The 15,942-nt window shown below is 44.3% G+C and overlaps 1 protein-coding gene across 1 annotated transcript in view; it reads left to right on the plus strand.

Annotated features, from left to right (window-relative positions):
• Positions 1 to 4,540: 4,540 nt before the first annotated feature.
• LOC118804449 (cAMP-specific 3',5'-cyclic phosphodiesterase 4B-like) overlaps positions 4,541 to 15,942 on the plus strand; it is a 31,763-nt gene continuing 20,361 nt past the window's right edge. The window contains exon 1 of the mRNA XM_036564958.1: positions 4,541 to 4,600. Coding sequence (XP_036420851.1) covers positions 4,559 to 4,600 — 42 coding nt within the window. The 5' untranslated portion in view covers positions 4,541 to 4,558. The remainder of the gene's footprint in view (positions 4,601 to 15,942) is intronic.

Raw genomic sequence — 15,942 nt, forward strand, 5'->3', positions numbered from 1 at the left:
GCTCTCATCCAGAGCGACTTACAGAAAGTGCTTTGTTGTCACTCAGAGAAAGTATCTTTGCTCGTTACCAATAGGTTAGAGAGAAAGCCAGTCCTGAGCTCAGATACTGCTAGAATCAGAAGTCCCTGTTGATACCCAGAGAAACAGGAACAGAGTTAAACACAGAGCAGTGCAATACAATACAATACATTACAATAAGTACTTATATTAGTGCTCACTAAAGTGCTGTATAAAGAGACGGTCTTCGGTCTGCGTTTGAAGACAGCGAGAGACTTCGCTGTTCGGACAGTCAGTGGGAGGTCGTTCCACCACCTGGGCGCCAGGACAGAGAAGAGTCTTGATGCTTGTTTTCCACGCATCTTGAAGAATGGCAGGTCGAGCTGAGCTGTACTTGAAGCTCGAAGGGCTCGAGGTACAGTTCGAGTTTTGACCATTGCCGTCAGGGAGGGGCTGGTCCATTTTTGGCTTTGTAGGCTTTAGGGTTTTAAATCTGATGCGGCCACAGGAAGCCAGTGAAGGGAGCGCAGCAGCGGGGTGACGTGGCTGAACTTAGGGAGATTGAAGACGAGCCGAGCTGCTGCCACAAGAAAACATGTTAGCCCAAAGCTAACCAGCACAGACCTACAAGCGTTTCATGCTGGTTGAAACCAGCATTAAAACACAACGTGTGCCTGTTTTGCTGACTAGCCACAAACAAACATGTCAGCCCAAAGCTAATGCTCTAGCCATGAGCTAACAGTAGCCATAATACTCAGTTATATTACAGTTCGATACGCTGATTATTACGGCTGCTCTGATGCTGTGCTTTGTTTTCAGAGGGAGAACATTTATCACCTCAAACTGTCTGCAGCTCATTTTAGATTCCTTCTGGTTTTTGCTCTGCTGAAAAAAAAAAAACGGCACAGACCAGCAATTATTTCATGCTTTAAGCCAATCAGGTTTGAGCAGGAAAACAAACAGTACAAGTGACGGTGTTAATAAATAACACTAATCAGTAGTTTATATGTAATTAAACACAACCTGACTAATTACTTTCAGCTACGTTTCTCTGGAGTTATTATTCTTTAATGCTGAAGATTTCTCTGGGTTTATTAGCTACCTGAGCTAACTCATTAGCTTAGCCTGAACATTAGCTTAACTTAGCTAAACTGGATAGATAAATTAGATAACACAATAAAATGTAGAAATGTTTTAGCTTTAGTAAATGGCCGATGTCATTGATTTTCCTAAGGCCCTAGATATACACAAATTAAACGTTCGTCTCAGAGAGAAGCTCGGTTAGGTTTTACTAGGTTAGCTTACTTTAGCTTACGTTACCAAACAGACACGTTCAGCAGAAAATAAAAGCATGAACAGCTGCCGGCAGTAAATGTTCTGAAATAAGTAAAAGAAATGCTAAAAGAACAGCTGTGGTTTCCACTGTGGAGTCACTCACGTTCCTGAGCTCCACCATATCCAGGAACCTGAAGTGGGAGTGGTACACGGTCTCCATCACCAAGAGAGCTCAGCAGAGAACAGTCTTCCTGAGAGAGCTGAAGAACTTCAACCTGCCACAGCGTCTGATGATCCAGTTCTACACAGCGACGCCATCCCCACATCATCATAACCATCTGGTTTGGTTCTTCCACCTCAAGAATGAGCCAAACTCCTGAGTATAATCAGGACAGCGGAGAGGATCATGGGATGTGTCTGCCAACACTTCAGGACATCTACAACAGCAGAGCGCCAGCAAAATTACAGCTGACTCCTCTCATCCTGGACATCACCTCTTCAAGACACGCCCACTGGTAGAAGATTCAGGACCGTCAAAACCAGCACAGCCAGACATGCTAACAGCTTTTTCCCCCGAGCTGCAGATCATTAACCACAGTGGAATTACTGTTTATTTACTGAATTTATCATAACTGTTTATTTAATGTAACAAACAAAATGTGGATTTTGATCAGGGGTGCACAGACTTTTGCACACAGCTGTATATATGTGTATGTATATATGTATATGTACTGGTCTCTGTAACAGTGAGTCTTTACAGAAGCAGGAAATGCTACAGCAGGAACAGCTGCAACGAACGTCCTTCTACCTGGAGCACCACGGCTTCCGAGAGCCACTTTTCATGGCCACGCCCCCAAAGCTCCCCTCAGCAGTTCAGCCCATGGTTGATGCCTTCAGTCCCATCTCAGCTTTTCTTCTGCTTTTTCCATAACCCCCTGTGTCGTCAATGCCTGTGTGCTGCCCATGGCTCTTCTTCTGGCCCTTCCACCATTTGCTTATGAGTTAGCTGATATGCCGCTCAACTTCTTCCAGCTCGGCGGACCCATCTCACTTCTGACACCAGTGCAGCATCACGCCTTCGTGCGAATGCTCTTTTATTTTAACAGGCGCTTCAGCGATTCTTTACACACATTAGAAATGTCCAGCCCAGCGCTGCCCAACATGAAACCAGGGAGGAGGACTAACTCTCACTCAGAGCCACCTTCAGCGGACACAGTTTAACAAACCAAATGCCACACATTACCCTCCTGAGAGTCACTTTGCATGGCCACGCCCCCTAAACGCCGCACGGCAGCGCCTCAATGAATAAATACATATACTGTGTGTAAAGCTGATTTTTGTGTCTGAGGGATTTTGTGCTTTAATCTCTGTTCCACGATCAGCACTGAGTGTGCGCGCGCGTGTGCGCGTGTCGCTCTCCGGGAGGGGAGCGGGGGGAGAGGTGGGGGGGTTCGCGCGCGCGGAGCACAGCGGATATTCACGAAGAGACTTTGGGTATTTTTACTGAAAACACGGAGACACTGCAGAGAGAGAGAGAGAGAGAGAGAGGTACACACACAGTGAGAGAGAGAGACACAGTGAGGGAGAGAGAGAGAGAGGTACACACAGCGAGAGAGAGAAAGGAGCGATCCTCATCCCTCCATCTCTGCCTGCTCGGCCGCTCGTTCGTCGCTGAGGTGAAGATGAAGATGAGGATGATGATGAAGACGAAGGTGAGCGTGCTCCTCTTCCTCTCTCGCGGCCGTTGTGGCGCGAGGCTGTCCGCGTCTGTGCTCTCCATCATGGCAGCTGTCCGTGTCTGCAGTGACGGTCCGCGCTGTTCTCTCTCCGCGCGCTGCGGCTCAGCTCAGGATCCGCGTCTGTTCGGTTCGGTTCTGGATCTCTAATTGACGGTTCTGTTTGGCTGTGTAGCTTCACACATACACACGCACGCACGCGCGCGCGCGCGCGCACGCGCACACAGCAGGACCCCTAACAAGCTCGGTTCAGATTCTGGTTCTGGTTCTGGATCATTGATGTTTTACTGCCCTCCTGAAAAAAACACCTGAACATCGTGGCCGGCTCAGTCTGGTTACGCTGGTAGATCAGCACAGGGTATGTTTTCATTTGAGTCCAGGGGTTTTGAAGGTCTACCAGCATGACCGACTGGACCAGGCTGGTGGATTAGCATGCCTAGCATTACTTAGCTGGTAGGCCAACATGGCTGAGAGGGTGACCAGTGCTGGTCCTGGAGATCTACCACCATGGAGAGTTGAGATCCAGCACACCTGGCTCTAACGTTCAGATGCCCCTGAAGGCCCTCATTACCAGGATCAGGTGTGTTACATCAGAGTTGGAGCTAAGCTCTTCAGACTGGTAGATCTCCAATACCAGGTTAGAGGTGAGCTCTTCAAACTGTTAGAAATCCAGGACCAGGTTAGAGCTGAGCTCTTCAGACTGGTAGATCTTCAGGAGCAGATTGGAGCTGAGCTCTTCAGACTGGTAGATCTCCAGGACCATGTTAGAGCTGAGCTCTTCAGACTGGTAGAAATCCAGGACCAGGTTAGAGCTGAGCTCTTCAGACTGGTAGATCTCCAGGACCAGGTTTGGGCTCCCCTCTGCTAAACCATCAAGCCTAAACAAAAACATACCCCATGGTCAACCAGCATGACCACCACGACCAAGCTGATTGGCCAACATGACCATGTTTATTATTCTGGTAGATCAGCTAAATCAGGGGTGCCCAGTCCTGGTCCTGGAGATCTCCCACCCTGGAGAGTTCTGATGCTATGGTCCACCAGTATGACCATCATGACCAAGCTGCTCGGCCAGTGTGACCAACATACCGTAGGGCATGTTTTCACTTGGTCCACCTGAATGTCCACCTTGTCAACCACCTTGACCATCAAACACCAGCTTAGACCATGTGACGCCACCTACCAGCAGGGTAACAAGGCCACAGCAGGGTTACTAACTGGATGCTGTGATGGTCACCAGTATTCTGTGTTCTGTGTTGGTCACAGCATTCCTGACTGCAGACTGAAGACCAGTCCAGCTGGAGGGGTGTGGTCAACAGGAGGGGTGTGGCCAGTGTCAGATTCCTTCAGTCAGAAGGAGGGCGTGCGAGGCGACGGCGGATCCCAGGTCGCCGTGGCAACACAGTGAGATGGGGGTGAGGGTGTGACCCCCACCCCGGTGTGACCTCGGCGTGACCCCGGCGTGAACCCGGCGCGACCTGGCTCTCCACCTGCTTTGCTGCTTGGGTTCGGCTCCGGTTCGGTCCGGAGGGAAGAACCAGCCAATCAGGATGAAGAAGAGCCGCAGCGTCTTGACTGTGACCGGAGAGGAGGTACATTTAGATAAGATACAGTATGAAGGCAATCTGTTCGAAGGTCACACAGCCTAATCAATAAATACAGCTGCTGGTAAAGTGACATAGCCGCTAATCAATTAATAGAGACACCAGTCAATTAATAGAGCCGCCAGTTAATTAACAGAGCTGCTAGTCAATTAAAAGTGCTGCTAGCCAAGTATTAGAGCCATTAGTAAATTAATATAGCTTCTAGACAAGTAATAGAGCTGCTAGTCAATTGATATAGAGCTGCTAGTGAAGTAATAGAGCTGCTGGTCAATTAGTAGAGCTGCTAGTCAAGTAATGTAACCAGTATTCAATTAATAGAGCTGCTAATAAATGAGTATAGCCACAATTCAATTAATAGAGCTGCTACTTAAATAATGTAGTCACTAGAAAATTAATAGAATGACTTTAGTTAATGTATCTGCTAGTGAACTAGCACAGCCACTAATCAACTAATGTTTCTGCTAATTGCTAATATATTGCTATTCAACTAAAATAGGCACTTCTCAAGTAATGTGTCCACTGGTTGATTAGATGCTTGTCATCTAATATCTCCATTAATGAGTGGAAACATAGTGATGCTTATTATTGGTTATAGTCCAGAAGTTCTATAATTATGTTAAATAACAGTTACGGTTCAGAAGTTCTATAACGATGTTAGTTATGCAGCTCCACACAGTAAGCATCACTCAGAGTTTCCGCGGTAACGTCATTCACACATACTCACTCACTCTCGTCCTTCTCTATGTCTATGTCTCTCTATCTCTCCTCCTCCCTTACTCTCCGTCACGTGTGTGGTGGTTTGTGGGTCCAGACGGTTTCAGATACAGCCTGGAACACGGCACTGTTGCCTAGCAACTGCTGCCCCGTGTGTTTTGTTGGTACAGTTCTGCAGTGCAGACGAGGAACACACACACAAACATGCACTCAGATCCTCCGTCGAGGTATTTTTATTTACTGTGTTTGTTTATTTAGACACTGGTTGGTTATTTACAGTCTGTGTAGGTAAACAAAGCACAGCATTGTGGTTAATAACTCGTGTCACTATCCAGGTGTGATCTCGTAATCAGAATGCGCGTCTTGTTAAACTTTGGGTGCTGGATTCCAACAATAACAAGGGTCTGCCCCCTCTAAACCCCGCCCCCAAATTCCTCTGATCTGGCTCTTTTAACATCTGCAGAACAGTCCTTCCACAACCAGTGTGTATTAGTCTTTTACAGCCAGTGTGTATTGGTCTTTTACAGCCAGTGTGTATTGGTCTTTTACAACCAGTGTGTATTAGTCTTTTACAGCCAGTGTGTATTGGTCTTTTACAGCCAGTGTGTATTGGTCTTTTACAGCCAGTGTGTACTGGTATTTTACAGCCAGGGCATATTGGTCTTTTACAGCCAGTGTGTATTGGTCTTTTACAGCCAGTGTGTACTGGTATTTTACAGCCAGGGCATATTGGTCTTTTACAGCCAGTGTGTATTGCTCTTTCACAGCCAGTGTGTATTAGTCTTTTATAGCCAGTGTGTATTGGTTTTTTACAGCCAGTGTGTATTGATCTTTTACAGCCAGTGCATATTGGTCTTTTACAGCCAGTGTGTATTGGTCTTTTACAGCCAGTGCATATTGGTCTTTTACAGCCAGTGTGTATTGGTCTTTTACAGCCAGTGTGTATTGGTCTTTTACAGCCAGTGTGTACTGGTATTTTACAGCCAGTGTGTATTGATCTTCTACAGCCAATGTGTATTGGTCTTTTACAGCCAGTGTGTATTGATCTTTTACAGCCAGTGCATATTGGTCTTTTACAGCCAGTGTGTATTGATCTTCTACAGCCAATGTGTATTGGTCTTTTACAGCCAGTGTGTATTGATCTTTTACAGCCAGTGTGTATTGGTCTTTTACAGCCAGTGTGTATTGATCTTCTACAGCCAGTGTGTATTGGTCTTTTACAGCCAGTGTGTATTGATCTTCTACAGCCAGTGTGTATTGGTCTTTTACAGCCAGGGTGTATTGGTCTTTTACGGCGAGGACATATTGGTCTTTTACAGCCAGTGTGTATTGGTCTTTTACGGCGAGGACATATTGGTCTTTTACAGCCAGGGTGTATTGGTCTTTTACGGCGAGGACATATTGGTCTTTTACAGCCAGTGTGTATTGGTCTTCTACAGCCAGTGTGTATTGGTCTTTTACAGCCAGTGTGTATTGGTCTTTTACAGCCAGTGTGTACTGGTCTTTTACAGCCAGTGTGTATTGATCTTCTACAGCCAGTGTGTACTGGTCTTTTACAGCCAGGGCATATTGGTCTTTTACAGCGAGGGCATATTGGTCTTTTACAGCCAGTGTGTATTGGTCTTTTACGGCGAGGACATATTGGTCTTTTACAGCCAGTGTGTATTGGTCTTTTACAGCCAGTGTGTATTGGTCTTTTACAGCCAGTGTGTACTGGTATTTTACAGCCAGGGCATATTGGTCTTTTACAGCCAGTGTGTATTGATCTTTTACAGCCAGTGTGTATTAGTCTTTTACACCCAGTGCATATTGGTCTTTTACAGCCAGTGTGTATTGGTCTTTTATAGCCAGTGTGTATTGTTTTTTTACAGCCAGTGTGTATTGATCTTTTACAGCCAGTGCATATTGGTCTTTTACAGCCAGTGTGTATTGGTCTTTTACAGCCAGTGTGTATTGATCTTTTACAGCCAGTGTGTACTGGTATTTTACAGCCAGTGTGTATTGATCTTCTACAGCCAATGTGTATTGGTCTTTTACAGCCAGGGCATATTGGTCTTTTACAGCCAGTGTGTATTGATCTTTTACAGCCAGTGTGTATTGGTCTTCTACAGCCAGTGTGTATTCATCTTCTACAGCCAATGTGTATTGGTCTTTTACAGCCAGGGCATATTGGTCTTTTACAGCCAGTGTGTATTGATCTTTTACAGCCAGTGTGTATTGATCTTCTACAGCCAGTGTGTATTGGTCTTCTACAGCCAATGTGTATTGGTCTTTTACAGCCAGTGTGTATTGGTCTTTTACAGCCAGTGTGTATTGATCTTTTACAGCCAGTGTGTACTGGTATTTTACAGCCAGTGTGTATTGATCTTCTACAGCCAATGTGTATTGGTCTTTTACAGCCAGGGCATATTGGTCTTTTACAGCCAGTGTGTATTGATCTTTTACAGCCAGTGTGTATTGGTCTTCTACAGCCAGTGTGTATTCATCTTCTACAGCCAATGTGTATTGGTCTTTTACAGCCAGGGCATATTGGTCTTTTACAGCCAGTGTGTATTGATCTTTTACAGCCAGTGTGTATTGATCTTCTACAGCCAGTGTGTATTCATCTTCTACAGCCAATGTGTATTGGTCTTTTACAGCCAGGGCATATTGGTCTTTTACAGCCAGTGTGTATTGATCTTTTACAGCCAGTGTGTATTGGTCTTTTACAGCCAGTGTGTATTGGTCTTCTACAGCCAATGTGTATTGGTCTTTTACAGCCAGTGTGTATTGGTCTTCTACAGCCAGTATGTATTGGTCTTTTACAGCCAGTGTGTATTGATCTTCTACAGCCAGTGTGTATTGGTCTTCTACAGCCAGTGTGTATTGGTCGTCTACAGCCAGTGTGTATTGGTCTTCTACAGCCAGTGTGTATTGGTCTTTACAGCTAGTGTGAATTGATCTTCTACAGCCAGTTTGTATTGGTCTTTTACAGCCAGTTTGTATTGGTCTTTTACAGCCAGTGTGTACTGGTCTTTTACAGCCAGTGTGTATTGATCTTCTACAGCCAGTGTGTATTGATCTTTTACAGCCAGTGTGTATTGGTCTTTTACAGCCAGGGCATATTGGTCTTTTACGGCGAGGACATATTGGTCTTTTACAGCGAGTGTGTATTGGTCTTTTACAGCCAGTGTGTATTGGTCTTTTACAGCCAGTGTGTATTGGTCTTCTACAGCCAGTGTGTATTGGTCTTTTACAGCCAGTGTGTATTGGTCTTCTGCAGCCAGGGCATATTGGTCTTTTACAGCCAGTGTGTACTGGTCTTCTACAGCCAATGTGTATTGGTCTTTTACAGCCAGGGCATATTGGTCTTGTACAGCCAGTGTGTATTGGTCTTTTACAGCCAGTGTGTATTGGTCTTCTACAGCCAGTGTGTATTGGTCTTCTACAGCCAGTGTGTATTGGTCTTTTACAGCCAGTGTGTATTGGTCTTTTACAGCCAGTGTGTATTGGTCTTTTACAGCCAGTGTGTATTGGTCTTCTGCAGCCAGGGCATATTGGTCTTTTACAGCCAGTGTGTATTGGTCTTTTACAGCCAGTGTGTACTGGTCTTCTACAGCAAATGTGTATTGGTCTTTTACAGCCAGGGCATATTGGTCTTGTACAGCCAGTGTGTATTGGTCTTTTACAGCCAGTGTGTACTGGTCTTCTACAGCCAATGTGTATTGGTCTTTTACAGCCAGGGCATATTGGTCTTGTACAGCCAGTGTGTATTGGTCTTTTACAGCCAGTGTGTATTGGTCTTCTACAGCCAGTGTGTATTCATCTTCTACAGCCAATGTGTATTGGTCTTTTACAGCCAGGGCATATTGGTCTTTTACAGCCAGTGTGTATTGATCTTTTACAGCCAGTGTGTATTGATCTTCTACAGCCAGTGTGTATTGGTCTTCTACAGCCAATGTGTATTGGTCTTTTACAGCCAGTGTGTACTGGTATTTTACAGCCAGTGTGTATTGATCTTCTACAGCCAATGTGTATTGGTCTTTTACAGCCAGGGCATATTGGTCTTTTACAGCCAGTGTGTATTGATCTTTTACAGCCAGTGTGTATTGGTCTTCTACAGCCAGTGTGTATTCATCTTCTACAGCCAATGTGTATTGGTCTTTTACAGCCAGGGCATATTGGTCTTTTACAGCCAGTGTGTATTGATCTTTTACAGCCAGTGTGTATTGATCTTCTACAGCCAGTGTGTATTGGTCTTCTACAGCCAATGTGTATTGGTCTTTTACAGCCAGTGTGTATTGGTCTTTTACAGCCAGTGTGTATTGATCTTTTACAGCCAGTGTGTACTGGTATTTTACAGCCAGTGTGTATTGATCTTCTACAGCCAATGTGTATTGGTCTTTTACAGCCAGGGCATATTGGTCTTTTACAGCCAGTGTGTATTGATCTTTTACAGCCAGTGTGTATTGGTCTTCTACAGCCAGTGTGTATTCATCTTCTACAGCCAATGTGTATTGGTCTTTTACAGCCAGGGCATATTGGTCTTTTACAGCCAGTGTGTATTGATCTTTTACAGCCAGTGTGTATTGATCTTCTACAGCCAGTGTGTATTCATCTTCTACAGCCAATGTGTATTGGTCTTTTACAGCCAGGGCATATTGGTCTTTTACAGCCAGTGTGTATTGATCTTTTACAGCCAGTGTGTATTGGTCTTTTACAGCCAGTGTGTATTGGTCTTCTACAGCCAATGTGTATTGGTCTTTTACAGCCAGTGTGTATTGGTCTTCTACAGCCAGTATGTATTGGTCTTTTACAGCCAGTGTGTATTGATCTTTTACAGCCAGTGTGTATTGGTCTTCTACAGCCAGTGTGTATTGGTCGTCTACAGCCAGTGTGTATTGGTCTTCTACAGCCAGTGTGTATTGGTCTTTTACAGCTAGTGTGAATTGATCTTCTACAGCCAGTTTGTATTGGTCTTTTACAGCCAGTTTGTATTGGTCTTTTACAGCCAGTGTGTACTGGTCTTTTACAGCCAGTGTGTATTGATCTTCTACAGCCAGTGTGTATTGATCTTTTACAGCCAGTGTGTATTGGTCTTTTACAGCCAGGGCATATTGGTCTTTTACGGCGAGGACATATTGGTCTTTTACAGCCAGTGTGTACTGGTCTTCTACAGCCAATGTGTATTGGTCTTTTACAGCCAGGGCATATTGGTCTTGTACAGCCAGTGTGTATTGGTCTTTTACAGCCAGTGTGTATTGGTCTTCTACAGCCAGTGTGTATTGGTCTTCTACAGCCAGTGTGTATTGGTCTTTTACAGCCAGTGTGTATTGGTCTTTTACAGCCAGTGTGTATTGGTCTTTTACAGCCAGTGTGTATTGGTCTTCTGCAGCCAGGGCATATTGGTCTTTTACAGCCAGTGTGTATTGGTCTTTTACAGCCAGTGTGTACTGGTCTTCTACAGCAAATGTGTATTGGTCTTTTACAGCCAGGGCATATTGGTCTTGTACAGCCAGTGTGTATTGGTCTTTTACAGCCAGTGTGTATTGGTCTTTTACAGCCAGTGTGTATTGGTCTTTTACAGCCAGTGTGTACTGGTCTTCTACAGCCAATGTGTATTGGTCTTTTACAGCCAGGGCATATTGGTCTTGTACAGCCAGTGTGTATTGGTCTTTTACAGCCAGTGTGTATTGGTCTTTTACAGCCAGTGTGTATTGATCTTTTACAGCCAGGGCATATTGGTCTTCTACAGCCAATGTGTATTGGTCTTTTACAGCCAGGGCATATTGGTCTTGTACAGCCAGTGTGTATTGGTCTTCTACAGCCAGTGTGTATTGGTCTTCTACAGCCAGTGTGTATTGGTCTTTTACAGCCACTGTGTATTGGTCTTCTACAGCCAGTGTGTATTGATCTTTTACAGCCAGGGCATATTGGTCTTTTACAGCCAGTTTGTATTGGTCTTTTACAGCCAGGGCATATTGGTCTTTTACAGCCAGTGTGTATTGGTCTTTTACAGCCAGTGTGTATTGGTCTTTTACAGCCAGTGTGTACTGGTCTTTTACAGCCAGTGTGTATTGATCTTTTACAGCCAGGGCATATTGGTCTTTTACAGCCAGTGTGTATTGGTCTTTTACAGCCAGTGTGTATTGGTCTTCTACAGCCAGTGTGTATTGGTCTTTTACAGCCAGTGTGTATTGATCTTCTACAGCCAATGTGTATTGGTCTTTTACAGCCAGGGCATATTGGTCTTTTACAGCGAGGGCATATTGGTCTTTTACAGCCAGTGTGTACAGCCAGTGTGTATTGGTCTTCTACAGCCAGTGTGTATTTGTCTTTTACAGCCAGTGTGTATTGGTCTTCTACAGCCAGTGTGTATTGGTCTTCTACAGCCAGGGTGTACTGGTATTCTACAGCCAGTGTGTATTGGACTTCTACAGCCAGTGTGTATTGGTTTTTTATGGCCAGTGTGTATTGGTCTTCTACAGCCAGTGTGTATTGGTCTTTTACAGCCGGTGTGTATTGGTCTTCTACAGCCAATGTGTATTGGTCTTTTACAGCCAGTGTGTAGTTGTCTTCTACAGCCAGTGTGTATTGGTCTTTTACAGCCAGTGTGTATTGGTCTTTTACAGCCAGTGTGTATTTGTCTTTTACAGCCAGTGTGTATTGATCTTCTACAGCCAGTGTGTATTGGTCTTCTACAGCCAGTGTGTATTGGTCTTCTCCAGCCAGTATATATTGGTCTTTTACAGCCGGCATGTATTGGTCTTTTACAGCCAATGTATATTGGTCTTCTACAGCTGGTGTGTATTGGTCTTTTACAGCCAGTGTGTACTGGTATTTTACAGCCAGTGTGTATTGATCTTCTACAGCCAATGTGTATTGGTCTTTTACAGCCAGTGTGTATTGATCTTTTACAGCCAGTGCATATTGGTCTTTTACAGCCAGTGTGTATTGATCTTCTACAGCCAATGTGTATTGGTCTTTTACAGCCAGTGTGTATTGATCTTTTACAGCCAGTGTGTATTGGTCTTTTACAGCCAGTGTGTATTGATCTTCTACAGCCAGTGTGTATTGGTCTTTTACAGCCAGTGTGTATTGATCTTCTACAGCCAGTGTGTATTGGTCTTTTACAGCCAGGGTGTATTGGTCTTTTACGGCGAGGACATATTGGTCTTTTACAGCCAGTGTGTATTGGTCTTTTACGGCGAGGACATATTGGTCTTTTACAGCCAGGGTGTATTGGTCTTTTACGGCGAGGACATATTGGTCTTTTACAGCCAGTGTGTATTGGTCTTCTACAGCCAGTGTGTATTGGTCTTTTACAGCCAGTGTGTATTGGTCTTTTACAGCCAGTGTGTACTGGTCTTTTACAGCCAGTGTGTATTGATCTTCTACAGCCAGTGTGTACTGGTCTTTTACAGCCAGGGCATATTGGTCTTTTACAGCGAGGGCATATTGGTCTTTTACAGCCAGTGTGTATTGGTCTTTTACGGCGAGGACATATTGGTCTTTTACAGCCAGTGTGTATTGGTCTTCTACAGCCAGTGTGTATGGTCTTTTACAGCCAGTGTGTATTGGTCTTTTACAGCCAGTGTGTACTGGTATTTTACAGCCAGGGCATATTGGTCTTTTACAGCCAGTGTGTATTGATCTTTTACAGCCAGTGTGTATTAGTCTTTTACACCCAGTGCACATTGGTCTTTTACAGCCAGTGTGTATTGGTCTTTTATAGCCAGTGTGTATTGTTTTTTTACAGCCAGTGTGTATTGATCTTTTACAGCCAGTGCATATTGGTCTTTTACAGCCAGTGTGTATTGGTCTTTTACAGCCAGTGTGTATTGATCTTTTACAGCCAGTGTGTACTGGTATTTTACAGCCAGTGTGTATTGATCTTCTACAGCCAATGTGTATTGGTCTTTTACAGCCAGGGCATATTGGTCTTTTACAGCCAGTGTGTATTGATCTTTTACAGCCAGTGTGTATTGGTCTTCTACAGCCAGTGTGTATTCATCTTCTACAGCCAATGTGTATTGGTCTTTTACAGCCAGGGCATATTGGTCTTTTACAGCCAGTGTGTATTGATCTTTTACAGCCAGTGTGTATTGATCTTCTACAGCCAGTGTGTATTCATCTTCTACAGCCAATGTGTATTGGTCTTTTACAGCCAGGGCATATTGGTCTTTTACAGCCAGTGTGTATTGATCTTTTACAGCCAGTGTGTATTGGTCTTTTACAGCCAGTGTGTATTGGTCTTCTACAGCCAATGTGTATTGGTCTTTTACAGCCAGTGTGTATTGGTCTTTTACAGCCAGTGTGTATTGATCTTTTACAGCCAGTGTGTACTGGTATTTTACAGCCAGTGTGTATTGATCTTCTACAGCCAATGTGTATTGGTCTTTTACAGCCAGGGCATATTGGTCTTTTACAGCCAGTGTGTATTGATCTTTTACAGCCAGTGTGTATTGATCTTCTACAGCCAGTGTGTATTCATCTTCTACAGCCAATGTGTATTGGTCTTTTACAGCCAGGGCATATTGGTCTTTTACAGCCAGTTTGTATTGATCTTTTACAGCCAGTGTGTATTGGTCTTTTACAGCCAGTGTGTATTGGTCTTCTACAGCCAATGTGTATTGGTCTTTTACAGCCAGTGTGTATTGGTCTTCTACAGCCAGTATGTATTGGTCTTTTACAGCCAGTGTGTATTGATCTTCTACAGCCAGTGTGTATTGGTCTTCTACAGCCAGTGTGTATTGGTCGTCTACAGCCAGTGTGTATTGGTCTTCTACAGCCAGTGTGTATTGGTCTTTTACAGCTAGTGTGAATTGATCTTCTACAGCCAGTGTGTATTGATCTTCTACAGCCAGTGTGTATTGATCTTTTACAGCCAGTGTGTATTGGTCTTTTACAGCCAGGGCATATTGGTCTTTTACGGCGAGGACATATTGGTCTTTTACAGCGAGTGTGTATTGGTGTTTTACAGCCAGTGTGTATTGGTCTTTTACAGCCAGTGTGTATTGGTCTTCTACAGCCAATGTGTATTGGTCTTCTACAGCCAGTGTGTATTGGTCTTTTACAGCCAGTGTGTATTGGTCTTCTGCAGCCAGGGCATATTGGTCTTTTACAGCCAGTGTGTACTGGTCTTCTACAGCCAATGTGTATTGGTCTTTTACAGCCAGGGCATATTGGTCTTGTACAGCCAGTGTGTATTGGTCTTTTACAGCCAGTGTGTATTGGTCTTCTACAGCCAGTGTGTATTGGTCTTCTACAGCCAGTGTGTATTGGTCTTTTACAGCCAGTGTGTATTGGTCTTTTACAGCCAGTGTGTATTGGTCTTCTGCAGCCAGGGCATATTGGTCTTTTACAGCCAGTGTGTATTGGTCTTTTACAGCCAGTGTGTACTGGTCTTCTACAGCAAATGTGTATTGTTCTTTTACAGCCAGGGCATATTGGTCTTGTACAGCCAGTGTGTATTGGTCTTTTACAGCCAGTGTGTATTGGTCTTCTACAGCCAGTGTGTATTGGTCTTTTACAGCCAGTGTGTATTGGTCTTTTACAGCCAGTGTGTATTGGTCTTTTACAGCCAGTGTGTACTGGTCTTCTACAGCCAATGTGTATTGGTCTTTTACAGCCAGGGCATATTGGTCTTGTACAGCCAGTGTGTATTGGTCTTTTACAGCCAGTGTGTATTGGTCTTTTACAGCCAGGGCATATTGGTCTTTTACAGCCAGTGTGTATTGGTCTTTTACAGCCAGTGTGTACTGGTCTTCTACAGCCAATGTGTATTGGTCTTTTACAGCCAGGGCATATTGGTCTTGTACAGCCAGTGTGTATTGGTCTTTTACAGCCAGTGTGTATTGGTCTTCTACAGCCAGTGTGTATTGGTCTTCTACAGCCAGTGTGTATTGGTCTTTTACAGCCACTGTGTATTGGTCTTCTACAGCCAGTGTGTATTGGTCTTCTACAGCCAGTGTGTATTGATCTTTTACAGCCAGGGCATATTGGTCTTTTACAGCCAGTGTGTATTGGTCTTTTACAGCCAGTGTGTATTGGTCTTTTACAGCCAGTGTGTACTGGTCTTCTACAGCCAATGTGTATTGGTCTTTTACAGCCAGGGCATATTGGTCTTTTACAGCCAGTGTGTATTGGTCTTTTACAGCCAGTGTGTATTGGTCTTCTACAGCCAGTGTGTATTGGTCTTTTACAGCCAGTGTGTATTGGTCTTTTACAGCCAGTGTGTATTGATCTTCTACAGCCAGTGTGTATTGGTCTTTTACAGCCAGTGTGTATTGGTCTTTTACAGCCAGTGTGTATTGATCTTCTACAGCCAATGTGTATTGGTCGTCTACAGCCAGGGCATATTGGTCTTTTACAGCGAGGGCATATTGGTCTTTTACAGCCAGTGTGTACAGCCAGTGTGTATTGGTCTTCTACAGCCAGTGTGTATTTGTCTTTTACAGCCAGTGTGTATTGGTCTTCTACAGCCAGTGTGTATTGGTCTTCTACAGCCAGGGTGTACTGGTATTCTACAGCCAGTGTGTATTGGACTTCTACAGCCAGTGTGTATTGGTTTTTTATGGCCAGTGTGTATTGGTCTTCTACAGCCAGTGTGTATTGGTCTTTTACAGCCGGTGTGT

This window comes from Colossoma macropomum, unplaced genomic scaffold (assembly GCF_904425465.1).
Source record: "Colossoma macropomum unplaced genomic scaffold, Colossoma_macropomum, whole genome shotgun sequence".
In the NCBI taxonomy this organism is placed as follows: Eukaryota; Metazoa; Chordata; class Actinopteri; order Characiformes; family Serrasalmidae; genus Colossoma; species Colossoma macropomum.